The 18,843-nt window shown below is 40.8% G+C and overlaps 3 protein-coding genes across 3 annotated transcripts; 1 reads left to right on the top strand and 2 right to left on the bottom strand.

The window, feature by feature from the left end:
* The first annotated feature begins 1,648 nt into the window (after positions 1–1,648).
* Positions 1,649–9,136, top strand: hgd (homogentisate 1,2-dioxygenase). Its single transcript, XM_080854728.1, has 14 exons — positions 1,649–1,715; positions 2,624–2,695; positions 2,852–2,940; positions 3,067–3,172; positions 3,292–3,351; positions 3,744–3,835; positions 5,757–5,791; positions 5,937–6,016; positions 6,187–6,286; positions 6,395–6,516; positions 8,066–8,170; positions 8,297–8,423; positions 8,539–8,720; positions 8,909–9,136. Exons 1-14 carry the CDS (start codon positions 1,701–1,703, stop codon positions 9,050–9,052), a joined length of 1,329 nt encoding a protein of 442 aa, XP_080710854.1. The 5' UTR covers positions 1,649–1,700; the 3' UTR covers positions 9,053–9,136.
* Positions 9,137–9,407: 271 nt separating this feature from the next.
* Positions 9,408–10,821, bottom strand: ndufb4 (NADH:ubiquinone oxidoreductase subunit B4). Its single transcript, XM_080854913.1, has 3 exons — positions 10,627–10,821; positions 9,913–10,056; positions 9,408–9,557 (listed from the first exon to the last, which is right to left on the bottom strand). The coding sequence occupies exons 1-3, from the start codon at positions 10,801–10,803 to the stop codon at positions 9,495–9,497; spliced, it is 384 nt and encodes a 127-aa protein (XP_080711039.1). The 5' UTR covers positions 10,804–10,821; the 3' UTR covers positions 9,408–9,494.
* Positions 10,822–11,260: 439 nt separating this feature from the next.
* cUnh11orf65 (chromosome Un C11orf65 homolog) lies at positions 11,261–18,575 on the bottom strand (the record flags this gene model as incomplete). The annotated part of the gene is made up of 10 exons (XM_080855487.1): positions 11,261–11,406; positions 11,552–11,607; positions 11,886–12,056; positions 12,301–12,434; positions 12,530–12,739; positions 12,834–12,887; positions 12,999–13,091; positions 13,273–13,399; positions 13,646–13,717; positions 18,172–18,575. 10 exons carry the CDS (start codon positions 18,573–18,575, stop codon positions 11,261–11,263), a joined length of 1,467 nt encoding a protein of 488 aa, XP_080711613.1.
* Positions 18,576–18,843: the final 268 nt, after the last annotated feature.

The following is an 18,843-nucleotide window of genomic DNA, read 5'->3' as shown; positions in this document are numbered from 1 at the left end:
GCACTTCATTTTAAAAAGGGTATAGTGGATGTCCCTGAAAATTTAATCAGCGCTAAGTGGACTTAACGGGTGTGTTGGTGTGGAAGCAGGGTGTTAAGGAGGTTAAGGCCCAGTATAGTCTGGAAAGAGGCCCACCTACTGCCCAGACTAACATGCACTGCGGGCACTTCTCATGTGTACTGTCTAGTGGCTTTTAGTGATAATTATTAGACATTATTATTACTAATTGAGGTTGAAATATCCCTGGATTTAAAAATAGTTTGAACTTAAACGGGCAGAAGCCTTGGGAAGGTTAAGTAAATAAGACACCAGCCCGTAGGCCTATGCGGTGACCCCATTGGCTTTACCTTGCCTCACCGTTCCTTCACTTTGTCTGATGTGCTTTCTCCCCTGTGCTGGGCCCTCTCTGTGACCTCAATTGGCTATAAGGACTCATGTTATAGCCTGCAGGATTCATTCCATGCATAAAATCATAAGAAAGAAACGGTTTGGGGCACATCATGGCAAACTCTAATCTGCCAAGGTTTGATTGGTCATACATAGGAGGGAAAATGAGGCCTACATTCGTAAGCGATTCTCCCCTCAATCGTTTGTCTCTGCAAGCACTCTATCATATCTCATATGCAGTTCAATTGCATGTCTGTTCTCAATAACGTTTTCATTTCTGTTTTCGAAGCGTCCTGTCCCTCCGAAAACACATACAGAACAGTACAAACACACTTAGGATTCCATCAAATGGGATGGCGGCAAAATTAAAATCAGTCATTTTTACCCCGAGGAGCAGATCAATTTCCGCAGACTGGGTCGAGATATTTTCTGGCATTAGGCTTTCTCGTCTTGAGCACAGCACCTAAACTGCCTGACAGCAGGAGCTCCGACACAGCTGCACGCTTCACTAGAGAACAGTTACTTCTGCTGCTCCGAGTTTATTTGCTCCTCGCTATGAGAATTGCCATCATTTACCTCGCCAACCCACCAACCAGTTCAACCCCCCCCCCCCCCCCCCCTTCCCCTCCGCGGCAGAAATGCAGAAGATTTTCTTTTTTTTCCTTCAAAAAGAAAATGGTGGAATAGAATACAACGCAACATGGAAACTGCTTCCTCGTGACAGTATATTGGCTATTTGGCTATCACTTTCTTTCATTTATTGAGAAAAGCAGAAATGCATTAAAATGGAGGCCAGTGATCTGTCTTAGCTAACGCACATTCGATAGACTACTTTGTAGGCCTAGTTTGTATGGCAGAGTCTCTTGCAAAAGTATATTAGTCGCGCACAGCTTTCTTAATTTCATTTAAATTTCACCGAATCCCATGAGATGTGGCATTATACACACCCATGCACGCATTTTCAAAATGGCAAACAAGAATGGATAAACACAGTGGCTATCAGCACGTAGACTGGGTTCTATATGAACTTTAGTCTGAGCAGAAGCGTAAGGTTTGTCTTGGACAGACGGCAGGTCATTATTTGCCCACCTTTTCGATGACCATCGCGCTACCCCACCCCCCAACAGCGCAAACCAAAACTTCGCTCAGTCTACGTCACAAACCATGTCTGGATTCAATTAAACCCATATTGAGAAATAGGATATAACAACCAAAGCCTCTCGCAGGCTCTCTCACTCGACACAACATCGGGAAGCTCGTTGAGAGTGAACGAAAACTCCCTGCAACTTAGAAGTTTAACGGCAAGACGCACAATGGCCGGTCTCAAGGTATGTAGACTATTGCACTGAAATACTGATTGAAGGCTTTGTTTGTTCGTTTTAAATGTGAAAAATGCTATTACTACATTGTTCTGCGATATTTCATTCAGAGCACTGTTCCATACAGTGTTTACCATGTATTTCCACACATTTCTGTCATTTAATGTTTAACCGTCTTGACTACTCATAATGTAATCATAACGCCGAATCGACATGGAACTTTGTATTGTTGTAAATTAAAGGAAAGTTATTCTAAATAGTTTGCATCAAGGATGGCTTTGAAGATGACCATCTGAGGGGCGTTCCCAGTAGCCAATCAGATTGCTGGAAACAACAGCTGCCCAGATGTCAGTCACGCAAGCTTTGTAGCCTAGGAAAGTTATGTACAATCCTGTGTTTCTCTGTCCACAACAGACAATCAAACCTGTGTACTGTTAATGGGGACTTTGTTCAGACCCTTTTTTGTATTAGTGATTTGGTGAAAGAGACTATAGGTTTCAGTCAGTGAATTAATTTACAGTAAGATATGACAGTTTGGATTTGCTTATTAAGAGCACTCTATAGATACGTAGATTAGATTAGTTTTATAATGTAACAGAGCCCTTTATTACTTAAGACCCCACATACAATCTTCATACAACTCTATCTGACCTGTTGTGGATGTATTCGAAACAGCTTTTGGAAAGACACTTGCAGACGCCGCATGACTCAGCAAATTTTTTTTGGTTTGTGATGGGGCCAAGTTGGGCTGCCCTATAGAGACAAACCTCAATGTACTAACAAGCATTTATAGCTGCCTAAACCCTCATGACCATCCCTGATAATCACCATAACCCTACACACTAATACCATTCAGAATATGCATTGCTTACACAGCTTGTTTCATTAATCATTTTGGTTTCATGATTTTTTTTTAGTACCTTAGCGGCTTCGGGAATGAATTGACCTCTGAAGACCCTCGCTGTCCTGGAGCTCTACCAGAAGGGCAGGTAAATGCCAAGGCTCACTCTTCTGCTCACTCTTCCCCAAAATGTTCCATTCCATGATCCATCATAAGTCAAAACCTCTTTATTTGTTACAACCAACCTTTCTGGTTTGAGACCTATTGTATTAAATACAAATTATATATTTTTTTTGCCTTCTAGAACAACCCACAGGTGTGTCCATATGGGCTCTATGCTGAGCAACTCTCTGGGTCTGCATTCACCTGTCCACGCTCCTCCAACAAAAGAAGGTACCAACCTGACAGTTAGTTTATATAATGGCCTGAGGAGTAGCAGAATATGTTTTTCTACAGTACTGTAACCAGCAATATTTCTTAGCTCTCTTAAGTCAAATACATTGTTTTGTTTTTCCTCAGCTGGTTTTATCGCATCTTACCATCTGTTCGGCATAAGCCCTTCACAGCAATGAAGTGTGAGGACCTAACTGAGAGCTGGAATGAGGTTGACCCTGACCCCAATCAGGTAGTAAAAGACCTAGTGTCTATTAACATTCATTGACAATTCACTGCTTGATGTCCCAGATAATGTTCCCCGTTCACTTCCTCAAGAACCCTCTGCTTTGCTTGATTTATGTTCCGTAGTTGCGATGGCTGCCATTCACTATACCCAAAGCCTCTGAGAAGAAAGTTTGCTTTGTAGCGGTAAGTGCAGATTTTATGCTGTAAAACAGGAAAATGGAGGCATGTCAAAGTTGACACAAAATCAGTCTTTATTCCAGTGAAAATAATGTGCATACTCCAGATTCAGAATATACCTTCAACATCTATAGCTCCAACAATGAACACCCTATAAGCTAAAATGTCCTAATCAAACTGTAACTGAACTGAATTGAATATGAATGAGGAATGATTCATGTTACATGATCATTTAGTTTCAGTGGCCCTTTGTATGAGATGACTCTCAGTGGCCTACAGCACAGAATTGTAATTGCAATTCCTCATGGTGACTTACCATTCACTGTTAACATGGGTGACAACCCTAGCACATCTACTTTTGGGTTCATTTCATTGTGTTAACATGTTTCTCGTAACAGGGTCTACACACTCTGTGTGGAGCAGGTGATTCCAAATCCCGAAATGGAATCGCCATTCATGTGTACTCCTGCAATACCTCCATGACTGACAGGTTTGTGTTGAGACACCAGTAAATGTGTTGTTTAATATACAGTGTGCCATATAGACATAGAGTCTTTGATATGTTACACATTGGGCCTCATGCAGGAAGGGATATATGAAAAACTGTACTATTTCTGGGATTTACCAATGTTTTCCAGAGCACTCTTACCAAGACAAGAAAAAACATCTTATTTTCACAGTTCACAAATTGTTTGCCCAACGCAAGGAAATATAAGTTTTAATATCATACAATAAAATGTACACACATGTTTACTTTGTTTAAGTGTATTACACGGTACGTCAATTTCATTTCTGCTGAAGTTCATCTTACATCCTTTTTTTGGGGGCATCTCTCCAGTTCATGGGCATGTGCCAGAGTATATGCACATGTCACTCACATAATGTTTAAGGGGCGTAACCTTTGATGATAACAAACAATCGGCCATGCGTCTCCAATTTAGGATCAAGTGGATTGATCATTAACCACACCAGGGTAAAAGCAGATTTGGATGGTAAAGAACATTTGGTGCATCTGGAGTTGACTTATCTTATATTGTCTCTTAACAGAAAGGAGAAAATATAAGATGAATTGAAGGGAATGTTGCTGCATGGGACTCAATGGCGGACATTCAGTGGCGTAACTATAGGGAGTGCAGGGTGTGCAGCTGCACTAGGGCCCATGGCGAAAGGGGGCCCGCTTTTGTCTGACCACTATGACAGGGACATTGCGCCCACGTTTCCAGCGCAACTCCTATAGTTCACGCCCTGCTTTTAAAGCAGAGATTTCTCAGCAGTCATGAGTGCAACAGATAGCAAAAACTCAGATTGTTGATAACCACTCGGTTACATCAGCATTCGGCGAGGTGTGCACTCATGACTGCTGAGAAATCGCTGCTTTAAAAGCAGGGCGTGAACTTTAGAGGTTGCGCTAGAAACGTGGGCGCAATGTCCCTGTCATAGTGGTCAGACAAAACTTTTGCCTTTCCAAACAGCTCATCATCTCCTGCGAGTTGAAGGGTACTGCCAGTTGAAGGGTCAGACGTAGAGTTATCCTGAACACTCCTCGCCACAAATCCAAATGAAGAAGTAGTACGGCCTCCTCTCCGGAGTGTTTCCCATCCTGTGTTGTGTTGCATTGTGTGTTGAGTAAGCGAGAAGTAGGCTACCCCATGCCCTTCAAACGGCTGCAGGAAGCGGCACGAACGCAAAGAGCAGGATGAAAGGGTGGCAAAACTGCCAAAATTATCTTCATTTGGATTCGTGGCGAGGAGTGTTCAGGGTGTTCATATGCAAATTCATTAAATATCTTATATATAATATTCATCGCCCGTCATAATCATTGGTCTCAAGCAGGAAAGTGGTCCCAACAAAATGGCCGCCATGATTTGCGTGTGGCCTCACTTTGAAACTGTCAGAAACCATGGGATGTTTCCAGTTTCTTTTTGAGATCAGTGAGCGGCTGCTCCCATAAATCCATGTAAATGTTCGTAATTCACAATAATGTTTGATAACTCCCTGAAGAAGTTGTATTAATGTTTTCCCATGTGTTGTCCCATCTGCTCATTATACACTGTTTCTCCAAAATCAGTTTGATCGATGAAATACTGTGTTCATTGGTGTTTTCATGACAACATATTGTAGCAACCCTTAATGTGTACTGTACATCATAAGTACATTTGCCTGTGCCTCTCAAAGTCACAACATCATTAGTTTCACCTGACGATACGAGGGTAAGGGGGCCTCCGATTGCTGGTTTGCACTCGGGCCCGTTAAGTCGTTATTACGCCGCTGCGGACATTTGCGTTTTCCAGCAGAGAGCCTAAATGTTAGGTGGGACAGGAGGGAAATCCTCTTGCTCCACACCTACACAAAATAGAAAAGATAATTTCTGACTGAGATCACATAAAAACTAATGTTTCTCTCCCTAACAGCTGCTTCCAGAATTCAGATGGAGACTTCCTGATTGGTAAGATGGAATTTTGAGGAACATCCATCTTAAATAACTGTATTAATAACCGTCTGAATTGGTGGCAGTGAGTACTATTGATTTAGAATTTTGGACGAGATATTCAGTGTACACAATTTTAAGCTTATTTTAAGTGTCTCTGCAGTGCCTCAGCAAGGTGAAATCCTCATTACAACTGAGTTTGGGAAGATGATGGTCGAGCCCAATGAGATATGTGTTATCCAGGTAAGGCAGGCACACAACACAACAGGTGACAAAAAAGAATCCAGTTCAAATCATCAAAGATCTTAAGAATGCATCCTCACTTAGAGCTTATTGTTGTTCTACTTTTAACAGCTTTGATATCTTATTTGTCTGGTCCCCATCATCTACCATTCATTTCTGATGTCTTACAGCAAGGAATGCGGTTCTCTGTTGATGTGTTTGGAGAGACAAGAGGCTACATCCTGGAGGTCTATGGTGCTCACTTTGAGCTCCCAGATCTGGGACCAATAGGTGCTGACTGCACTGTGCTACAGATATAAAATACACTCCCAGACAATGGTAGTAATAACATTACTGAACAGAGGATGGGTACTAATTGTATAACTTGATATTACTCAGGGGCCAATGGCCTGGCCAATCCCAGAGACTTCTTGGCACCAGTGGCCTGGTACGAAGACCGCACAGTCAATGGATACACCATCATCAACAAGTACCAAGGGAAGCTATTCTCCTGTCAGCAGGTGAGGGGTGATGTTATTTTATCTGTCACAGAGACAGGCCAGGTTGTGTGATTTTGTCAAAAACACTTGTGAAAATAAGTGTGGGTTACTGTTTATCTTCGTTTCTTTTATTGTTATGCCTTTGAATATCAAGTGAACAGAGCCTATAACAAACTGCAGATATGACAAGATTGTCTTAGGCTTTTCCTTTAAATGATAAATTAAGGTGAAGTGAATAAAGTACCTTCACGTTCACTTCCTTTCCAAAAGATATGTTTTGATTTGGTCTACATATTTGTTTGCTCTGTAATCTACCTCTGAAAGAGTGAGTTTAACAATAGAAAATCTGACAATCCTTTGTGGCTAAATTACCTTTAATTACTTAACGCATCCTGCAGTCTCACTGGATACACACATATCTTTTCATAGGCAAAACGTTTCCTGAGTTAAGCATTAATTTGAGCATATTTCACTCTGAAATTATTTTCCAGAGTGTCCTGTTGTGTGGATAATTAGATTGACTTGTTATGGCTTCCAGGAGAATGTAGAAACAGAGATAAGAGAACCACGGTGTTTTTGCGACACACTGGGCACGCAGTGTCATTTTTCATTACGGGAAAAATGCGTCGGAGGTGTATGCAGGACCTCAGTCACCTGTTAGCACACAGGATGCCCGAATCAGGGGCGCGGGCTGTTTTCTCTCTTGATAGAGGCGGCCCTCCCTCTCCCGCATAAATGCAGCAGGTTTGTGGACCCCATTGTGTGGAGAAGGCTGCTGCCTGGTCCTGCTGTTTTTTCCCTCCAACAGAGAGCTGAAATTGCTCAAATTAACTTATTATTTGCTTGGCTGGGCCAATATGTTTGTGTTTTGTGTTTGGGAGTGTTTTTTTTTCTGTTGCTCTTTTTTAATCTTGTCTGCTGGGAGTTATCATTGGAGTTGTTATGCCTGTGAGATAGCGAAGCACAGGGTCTTGTAAGCCCAACGGGGTGCAACAAATGTTTACTTGTGGGAATTTATATTATTGTATATTGTATAATTCCATTGTCTGTGTTTTGTGTGGTTGCCTGCATCTGTACTTTCAAACACAATTGCAGGCACTGTTGCTCAGAGTGTGCGTTCATGTTTGTTGATAAGTTTATTTTAGTTGTTCTGGTGAGTCTGGTTACAACAGGGGGCTCTAGGGGTCAGAACAGTTGGCAGTCTCTCTTGTAATGAATTGTATTGATTTTTTACAGCCACTATTCAATGTCTCTTCACAACAACATTATCAGCAGAGCGTTATATAAAATTGCGGTGCCTTTAACAATCAAGATACATTTGACCAGACTACAAATACTTTACAATTCCCTTTTTATTATCCTCCAAACTGAGCAGAACTGTGAAAAGATTGTGAAAGTGTGACACTGTGACTAATCTCAGAGTCTATCGTTGAGTCTATTGTGACACATAACTGACAAAGAAAAAAAATAAACAGGCCATGAATTCAGAGCTATGCTCAGTTTACTCTCACACTACCTACCAATCAGTGCTGGGACTTACAAGCCTGTCTGTTCCTGCTGTTTTTCACAGGACTTCTCTCCCTTCAATGTGGTGGCATGGCATGGAAACTACACTCCTTACAAATACAACTTGGAGAACTTCATGGTCATTAACTGTGTGGCCTTCGATCATGCCGTAAGCCTAAAACACACTTTCAAACTATTTCTGCCTGTATGCTTCTATTTCCTCACTCAAGCACATGTCTTCAGTTAGGTTGTGTTAAGGTTGCATTTTGATTTTTCCCTATCCACAATTGTATAGGATCCATCCATTTTCACAGTTCTAACAGCCAAGTCTACACGTCCAGGGGTCGCCATTGCTGATTTTGTGATCTTCCCCCCTCGCTGGGGTGTGGCGGACCACACCTTCCGCCCCCCATACTACCACCGTAAGCCTGCACATCTCCATAAGAATCTATTAAATCAGAGACCACTTTTCCCCTTCCTCTTGGTTTTCCTACTCCATGTTATATTGTGTCAGAGCTCCCCCTGTCAATATTACAGGGAACTGCATGAGTGAGTTCATGGGCCTGATCAAGGGTCACTACGAGGCAAAGGAGGAGGGCTTCCAGCCAGGAGGTGGCAGTCTCCACAGCATCATGACCCCCCATGGGCCAGACGGAGACTGCTTTGAGAAGAACAGCACGTCTGTGCTTACACCCGAGAGGGTTGCGGAGGGAACTATGGTAAGGTTACCAGTCCTTAATCTGAAACGGCTCCAACACTGCATTGTAGGTTGGCAGTCCTCAGATGCTTTGTATGTTGAATTATGTTACAGGACACAAAGACTTCTTGAAAATTGTAGTCTCCCACGGAGTTAAAGATAGAGATTTCCTCACATAAATAGAAACACTACTGCCTCCTGTGTTTACAGGCCTTCATGTTTGAATCATCATTCAGCATGGCAGTCACAAAGTGGGGACTGCAGACATGCCAGCGTCTGGACAAAAGCTACTACAAGTGCTGGGAAACTCTCAAGAGCCACTTCAATCCCAACTGGAAACCCACTACCAAGTAGAAAATGTGACAAATCGGAGAAAAGTGCTCATACAAAGTTGATTTGAGAGGAGGGAGAAAAACAACCCACTCATATCTTTCTCTATTATCCCTTATATTATGCTCAAGATAACATGGAGTGTGCAACTGGAAGAGGCAGACTATATTAATTACTCCTGGCCATTCCTCAACTACATTTCATGTTTTTCAAGAAAAAATAAAGATATGTTCCATTAAAGCTGCTTCATCTGACCGTGATCTTCCCCATGTCAGTTCTCAGTACGGTTTTGCCTTTTTACAGACCACCAATGGCACTACACCATCTACACAGTATACTCCTTTACTTGCAGTAACAATTCGAAACCATGACAAAATGAAACTTTCCAACAACTATTCAAGTTTATTCTGACAGTAATAGACTTTATACATATTTAGGAGACATGTCTGGACCTCAGCAGTTTGGATCAGTATGAGATCTTGTATTTTCGGTCATAGGTTCCGGCTTTGATCTGTTCTTCCCTCTTGTCCTGAGAATAATGAACAGCCTTAAGGTTAAAAAGGTGGTATCAAAACATGTCACACAAGTAAACAGCCCACTGACATATGTTACAGTGCTGTGTCTGATGTAAGGAATGATGCTGTGTTCATGTAAAACTGAGGAACATATATATTTCCAAACAATAACATAATACAAATACATAATGATTAACTTTTGTCCACTTGATTCCGGTTTTAAGTTATTGCTTATTTTCAGAAACAAACGACAGGAGAAAAGGAATTGAAATACAAAGCCTCATTAAACGATATTCCCTACAACCAGATCTCGGAGCTCCACCTAGGCAACTTCACGTCATATACATGCACATAATTGGAAACACTCACCCTGTCTGTTTTGAAAACAGCGTACAAAACGAAGAGGGGTACAACTCCAAACAGTGCCCCCAAGAGTGAAGTTTTAGCTGTGGGTCTGAAGTTCGGATAAACGTTACCTCTTGCATATACCCAGCGTGTGAGAGCAGGGTCTTCCTGTATAGACATCACAAAAATGAATAAACTCCTGTACATCGTTAAGTTAAAATACAAATATAAAATAGCAAGATGCTGTACTTTACAATACATAGCTTTATTAACTAGCCTAGAAAACGACACAGAAATTGCTCTCCCTAGTCAGTTTTTATCCTTGCAAAATTGATTAGCAATCTTACTGATGAACAAAACGCATTAACAATAACGTTACTCAAGCTGCCCGTAAAAATAACAAAACAATACATGCTCAAAGATTGATACTTATTTCAGATAAATCAGCGTCACTGACTTAGCGTTAGCATACGCTAACATTAACTAGCAGCCGATAGCTAAATTCAGTAAGCAAGGTCACTTGTTCACCATGGCATGACTTGGTAACTGGTCGTATTTCAGTAACATAATTGTTTCCTTATGTAACGAAAAGATAAGCTATCTACACATTTCAATGGCTACAAGGAAGGAAAGAGTGTGATTAAGATAAATTACATCACGACTTATCAATCACTGGTTAGTCAGTTTGCTTCAATACAACTACCTAGCAATACTAGCTAGCTGTCGATTCGTCCTTACAATAAGCTCTTTTCTGAGAGGGTTGTTCAGCTGTAGCTGATATTGCCTCTTCAGATTGGCTCTCAACGCTGCCCTCTCTTCTTCAGCACGTCTGTAGTCTGGAGAAAGATTAAAATATTCCGCAGGATCTAATGTTTTTGGCCGAGAGGCAAAGGGCGACTCTCTGTAATCCGCCATGATGGCGTTGTAGTTACGGGTGGACAGACTCCTGCAATTGGTTTATCTCATTCGCGTTTGTTTACGTAGGCTACCACTTCTCGCGTTGAAAAGATGTCGCCCAGACGGACTCGGAAGATACTAAAAAAATCACCTTCGACCTGACTAACCTATCTGATGTAAGTATCATGTAGATAATTAAGACACTGTGTTACGAAGGCAATTCAATAGGTTTCAAAATCGTAATTTGTAAGTCTCACTTAGCGTTCATGAGCATTTATCAAGTCCACGTTGACTTAATGCCACTCAACACAGATAAAAGGGTGAATGATGGAGTTTTCAAAAAAATCTGACGAAAAAAACGACAACTATACTGTTAGACTAGCATATACTTCTTTATTCCTTTTATGTTGTCAAGGATAAACTCAGTTTTTGGCATGAATAAGTACACAGCCTTAATTCCAGTCTGGGAAGTCCATCAGGAGGGGCCTGATGAACGGTCAGACTTGATTAGACTTGAGATCTGGGGATGAAGGACACTGCTGTTGGTGACAAACTGGCTGTCATCCTGAGCCATCTGAGAAAATGCACATGGGTCATGTCTGGACAGCACCAGTCTCTTTTCTGCAAACAGAAAAAATAAATTGTTCACTCACTGTGTCCTTTTGGCCAGCAGAGTCTGCTATGGTACTGCTTAGAGATCACTTTGTCATGAAACCATGAAATATAAAAACAAGGTATACCAACTTTCTGGTCAAAAGTGGTATACCTTTCACATATTCAGATGACTGGCTGCTGCCCACTGTCTTCCATTCATCAACATACCTAAAGAATTGTAAAATAATCTTTTAGTATGATCAAAGAACAGAAATGGAGGCTCATGTCCATCAACAGTGTTTAACCTAAGATATTTAATAGTTAATGGTAATTGATCGTAAGTACAATCTCAATCTGCCATTTCCATCTTTCTCATAGTATTCACTATGAAAGTTCTATAACGGTCTCATCTGAGACAAAACATGAGCTGACTTGTTCTATTGCATAACAGAACAGAACCCTCAGAGCCAACCAATTGTGATAAAGAAAATATTTTGGTAAGTTACTTGTCAAAGTTGAGTGCATTCGTCCACTCCAGCAGCTCGTCCACTTCCCACTCGGCTATGATTTCAGGTCCAAGCTGCTCCACGGCACACATGAAGCCGTATGTAGATTTCTCCACCAACAGGGCTGTCTCTTTGTGCTGGGTCCTAGCACACAGAATTCCCTCCTCATACCTGCACACAAACCAGTGAATTCATCTTGGGACAGTTTAACTAGATTTCTTTAGACATTTTGGCTAACAAGATATGATTAGTCACTAGAGTGATCAGAATTGCAAAAGTTTTGAGCCAATCAGTTTCAAATTGTTACATTATCTTTACCCATGTCCATATACTGTGGACATCTTTTTATATGAAGTACTGATATGCAAACGACAGCAGTGAACATTATTAAAGTGGATATGTTGCATTAACTCACATTTTTTTAAACCACTCAATCTTCTTCAACTTTTTTCTCTTTTCAACATCTTGCCGTCGCAAAAGTTTGGTATGCCTGTGCTCCAACTTCTTCGCAGAAGTGTCTACAGTAATTGCATCACTAAAAAAAGCAATCTGTAAAGAAAATATACAGTTGAAGCTGAGCATAAACAGCAAAGGTTTACATGTGCAGAAAACAAACGGAAACTGGGAGGTGGAAACAAACCCACCTTTCCTGCTAGTACTCTCCATCCATTATTTTCAACTCGCTTATACCAGCCTGACCTGTCATCATGGGCCACTGGGTGGTGGTTGTGTATCTGCCTAGGAACAGGTCGCCTTTGGGACTCACGTGTGTAGTCTTTGGGACTGTTGGCGCATAAATCCACTATGGGGCGATGAGTGAAGATCTTATAGTAGATGTTTGGTGGAAAGGTGGTCTAGTAGGCGAATGAAAATAAAAAAATATGTGTTACGAAAGATATGACCTTGGGTTTACATTTTGCTCCACAATGCAAGTTAGGCTGTACTCACTCCACCCAGTCTAAAACGGATGAAGACCCCTGCCGCAGGATCAAGGATGCCAGCCTTGTGGAACAATCACATTTGATAGTCAATGAGTAGTGTTCAATAATCATAGATGGTAGAAATGTGTAAGTTTCACATAGAATGTTTCACTTTTACTTAGGCCCGAGTTACCTCTCTGGGATTGACATGTTTCAGCAGGACACGTGGGTTTCCCTGGTTATGGAAGTTTATAAGTTCCTTGAAGTACTTGAAGACTTGAATATCCTAAATTACAAGCAGAACTGTCACCAGAACAAAATATACTATAGAAACTACATATTCTTACAGATGTATCCTTATTATATTATGAGGCTTTTATTCAGATTATGATATATATTAAAAAAAATACTGTATGTGGACATTAGTCCATGTGTCCATTACTTTGGACAGAAACTGTAATATTTACAACATGTCTCCTCCATGTTTTCTGTATGACTTTGACTGCTTTGTCACACTGAATCTCATATTCTGCAGGGCCCAGGGTGCTGCTCTCCTCAGATCGAAAATCTTCTACCGGTGTCGTAGTGGCAGCACTGCAAGAAGGCTTAAGTATTTCCAAAATTGTACACATCTGAATGTATTATGTATCTTCGCATAGACTGAAGGGACACTTAAAGTACCCAATAGCAATCACAGGTTATCCGCCCTTTCTACAGATACATCTGAAACTAGACACTCATTATTAAAGGCACAATAACATGATTGCACCACATATTTTGGGCCTATTTGACAGTTTTAAATAAGCAGTGTAGTTCACAATAATGGTTAATGATGCTAACCTTTCAGCATGCTTCTTATTTTTCTTCCTCATGGTTGCAAAGGTCTGAACAAATGGGAGAAAACACACAACCCTGAAAGGTTCATTAGTGCACACTTCAATTAAGAAAATATAGCTTAGTGGTTGGCAGCACAATAACAGAAAATTGCAAGCCGCAATTGCGGGAAATTCTTGAATTTGCGAAAACACAAAATTGCAAAATCCTGAAGGGACTGTCTTTTGAACAGCACATAGTTCTGCAGTTTCATCTATGATTTCAGGTAAGTCAATCTACCGAAACCTATCACCTTTATCCAGTCTCGCACACAAGATTATTATCAAAATCGGTAGAATTACACTTGACAATGACCGTCATGAATTCGACCTTTACCATTGTCGTCGTTCTTCATGTCCTCTGTTACCACAGGCTACTTCATGGTATTCCAACTGATTATATGTTATGCAGAGATCGATTTTAGACTAGGAGCGACACTTATTTAACTTACGAATATTAAACTTCATACTATCATAACCAAGTTAACTAAAAGGACCCAAATGTCATTGTTAGAAAGGTTTCATTTCCAGTATTTTCGGAGTTCGGGTAACGTTGGCTTAGGTTAACCAACCTTAAATAAAATACAGCTGTTCAAGACTAAATAGAGACAGATTTGTTTATCAAAGAATAAACTGTAGGCTATCGATCAGATGTAAATGTTGCATCAAATTTTACACACATTCTTTTTCTACACTTCGCCAGTGAAAATTGACTTCTGGACGATAGCTTGAATATTTGTTATGCAATGATGTGTGGCTTTAGGGGCTAAGTTATGTATCGTAGCCCGACCTATTATCCCGCACGACCTATTATCCCGCAAGCGCTGGTACACGTTACTTAATATTGATTTTGGTGTCATCCAGGATCGCGGATTTCGGAAAACTTAAGTCCCTGCCCAAAAAGGGTATTTAAATTAGCTTTGTAGCAAAAATGGCACATATACAGCATATTGAAGTGTATAAGATAGTGTTGTAATACTGCGTGTACAAACCAGCCTGATACAAATAGTAGAATTTTGATTTCGCGACGTTCGGTGTAAATTCTTTTTCTTGTTGAGCTTGATTCCCAACGGCATTTTACATCAATGCGGGATAATAGGTCGTCGCCAACTTTGTTGCCATTTCGCGACTGTACAAAACAAATTGGAAAATACGGTAAGAAATGATCCTGCTGAGAGTCAAACAAGACTTTGTGCATTGTCTACACACCTGTCACTTCTGAAATATGTAAGGTTGATTCATTAAACCATATTTATATTGATAAAAACATGTTGTTAAGCGGATTTTTTGGTGGCCCGCGGGATAATAGGTCGCGTTACGATAACTATGCTATATGCCTACCTGGCACGCAGGACGCGGTGCTTCGTAGTCTCATGAAGTCCAACTGTTTGCAGGCTTTTGTTACCTTAGCAACGGAAATGTCAAGAGGGAAGAGGACCTTTTCGTACAACTTCCTTCTACCTTTTCAACAAAAGTGAATGTTGCCTGTTTGATTTACAGTTGTATGTTTCTTAAAAGATTCCCTGCAATGACATTGGATTAGGCAGAAACAATTGTTGTTTAATACAGCCCAGGCTTTTTCCTCTTCAGATCTGTTTGTAACATTGCAGGTATTTGCTTTGGACTGCAGAACATGTCTGCACAGTTGCCTGACTTTGCCAGGGGGTTCTTGGCTAAGGTGACCAGATTTCTGAGACAAAATCCGGGGACAATTTCAGTTCAGATACGTTAATACCTCCAAAACATGAAGTTTTTGTCTTTGTAAACGGAAAAACGGGGACACTGGCTGGGCCCTTTTTCATAAAGCAGTGTGTATCTTACCCTTGTTCTTGTAAATTGCAAGGGGAAGTGTCAAACAAAGAGTATTTATCTCAAAACTAATCACAAAGTGGTTGAAATGAAGAGTAGTAAAGGTAACAACCTTTTGCCAGATAATTAGAACCAATTTTTTGTGATAAGAACCACGTTGACTCAAGCTTCCTTGCAGTAGGCCTAACCTCTGTGCTTGGCTGATAAGTGACTGGTCTGCACTGTCAGGTGTATGTTTTTCCAGCATAGAACATGTTAAGGCCATTGAGGAAACTAAATGCAGTGTATTCCTATATTCTGTGTAATCAGCTGGAACAATGAAAATACAGATTAAGCCCATACACTCCATGATCTTTGGAATTGTTTTTTAGGTATTACTATACCAAAAGTGATTTAAGAAACAAACAAACAAAAAGATTCAAAATACAATTTCAGTAAAAAAAAATCCAAGCAATGTCAAGGGAAGGGGGGAGATCTGAATAATCTAAATAATAACAAGTTCTGTGGCACACTTCCAGTTGACATCTTTGTTAATGCAGAATACGTGAAGTAAATGTGGGGAAAAACACATTTCATTAGTGTCTTTTAAGAGACCACCACAAGAACATACGTTTTTTGTTTTAGTTTTTAGGTAATGTAGTCCTACCCTTACTCTAGGCTACATGAAAATCTCTGTAGCCTAAGCACATGACTCATATTTAAGCAAATGTTTTTACCTCCTGCTTAAAATTGAACTGATGAGACTGTTTTTGCTTCCTCATCTTGAATGCAACCCACTGCCATAACATCAGCAGTTTGACTAAACTTGACAAAGAAAAAAATATTCTTCCGATTTTGAGTATAATGTTATAGTGATAAAATAGACATCTGACAGCCTGGCCCAGGGCTATTTGAAAACGTATGTTGATACAATATAAAACGAAAACGTTCGTGTTCAACCAGGCTGTATCTAAAGCCTACAACAAAATTGATGGCAGGGAAGAGTGGTTGCGCTGCTTTTAAACCAACGTTCCCGGAGCCACCCAGACAGAGATAGCATAGCTATACGGTTTGTGATTAATGTAAATCCGCACTCCTCAGCTTTCAAGTGGTTTCATTTAATGTCAAGTTGCCAACTACCTCTAAGTAGTAACCCAGACTAGTGAAACTGAAATATCATAGTACTGTAGCTAGTATCACTGCTAATGTTAAAAAGTTAACAAAGTTAGTTAGCAAGTCTACAGATGTGACTGACATCTGACCAACAGATAGCTGCTGCTTAACACACACTTGTTGCAAATTGTAGATCATAGGTTAAATAATATGATTATTGTAGATCATGGGTTAAATATGTAGATCATGAGTTAAATAATATATGACATAGATGATAAACAATGACACTAACCTATCCCAATGCTGTCCTATCTTGTTGTACTGTATTGTCAGAACTAGCTGGCTGAATGAATGATTGAACGCGATCTCTTTCTAAATAAAAAAAAGAGCAAAGATTCTACCGCGCTCCACCAATCAAAATACTCAAAAGACGGTCATTCTAGATCTTTGAGCTCCGAGCGAGAACTTGCAGCCCTGGCTGCTGGCTGGCTTGCTTGAGCCTGCGGCGTGTAGGCTACGCAACTAAACGTTTTGGTCAATGTTTTCTTTTTTAATTTTTAATTTCTATCCCGGGTCTATCTGTGAAAACCGGGGACATTTCCGGGGACAGCTCCAGCCGGGGACAGGCCACCAAAAACGGGGACTGTCCCCGGAAACCGGGGACGTCTGGTCACCTTATTCTTGGCAGTTGATTTCATCCTTATAGCTACCAGCTACCATAATCAACATTTGCCATTTAAAGACAATTTTAAGACAGCTTGAATCTGTACAAGCCTTGACATGTTGATAATGACAAAGGCTAGGCCTAGGCTAATCCACTGTTCTTCAAAAGCAGATGCCGAAATCCAAAATCCGTTCGCTCTGTCCTATTATTATGTAAACACTGGGATGAGGCCCACAATTCCTGCAACATTTCACCATGAAGTAGCTGCTATTTTATACCAACAATTTTAAGAGAACATCATCAGACTACAGGATCTTTAGTAAGGGAACAGATCTTTAATATGACATCATCATAACCATGTTATGGTAGACGCCCTTCACACCAGATGTTGAAGCTGCGTCATCCAACCTCTCTTCCAAGTGATGATTTAGTAAGACCAAACTTTTGTTTATTTCAGCTTTGACCCACCTCTTTAAATACAATATGAGAATCGCCTTGGATACAGTGCATATGCAGCAGAGCACTAGGGCAAAGAGGAGAGCACATCAGAAAAGAGATACGTTTAGGTAATGGAGAAACTTAAGGTTGTACCGGAAGGTCCTACTTTTTATGGTTATAGTTTAGACGAAACTGTTAGAATTTCATTGAGTGGTTTATAAATATAAAAAGTCATGAAATTACAACTTACAGCTTAACAAATTACATCTACTGATGTCCCTTACAATTTCCCACTGATCCAGAAGATCTTTTAGTTTTTATGCAGTGCTTTACAATGCAAATGCTTATAAAACTTTATCCATACATACAAAATCTATTCAACCCAATGCAATTGTAGCTCATCTGGTAAACAGCTCACCAAACATTCAGTGAAAATGAAAAGTGTACAATAAATTAAACAAACAAACAGCTCAGATCATATTTCCACCTACAGCTCTGTCTCTTTGCCATTCTCATCATCGTCAAGGTAATACTCATCGTCAGTCGTAGTGGAGTCGGAACTTGACTCCTCAAACACTGACAAATTGCAGGTGTAGCTCCTGGATGGCAGGTGCCCCCTGGGAGACAGACTACCTTGAGAAGTCTGACTACCCTGAGAAGATGAGCCGGGAGCTCGTGACAGACGTCTGGTAGTGGGTGAGAACGTGGGAGAGGGTGGAGGAGTAGGGTCAAGCTCATTATCCCAAGGAAATGAGGTTCTGTCCAGACTAGCTGAGCTCCAAGCCTGGTCAGGTGATACATTTCTCTGACCAATCTGAAGGTCTCTGTGTCCGCCACTATATGGGTCATCTTGGTTGACTATAGTCTCCTGAGTCACAATGTCATCCAAGGTCATGAGGTCAGCAGCAGATGTGAGGTCACTGATGCTGCTTGCTCTTGAGCTTGACCTTGAGATGCGTCCAGTACCTGAGGGTCGACTGGACTGCACACTAGAGACAGAGAAGGACCGTTTTGGGCTCAGACGGTACTTAATGTCTGAGCAAGAAGACAGCTGTCCTCTGCTAGGCTGCAGTACCTCTTGATCCAAAGCCTTGCTTAAGAGGTCATCGTCCTTTGATTCAGACAAAGACGTAGTTTTTCTCCTCGGTTGACTTCTGCAAGAA

The sequence above is a fragment of the Sprattus sprattus genome (assembly GCF_963457725.1).
Source record: "Sprattus sprattus genome assembly, chromosome: 17".
NCBI lineage: Eukaryota > Metazoa > Chordata > Actinopteri > Clupeiformes > Clupeidae > Sprattus > Sprattus sprattus.
Note: the sequence above shows the minus strand (reverse complement) of the source record. Positions and strands in the feature narration are given on the sequence as shown.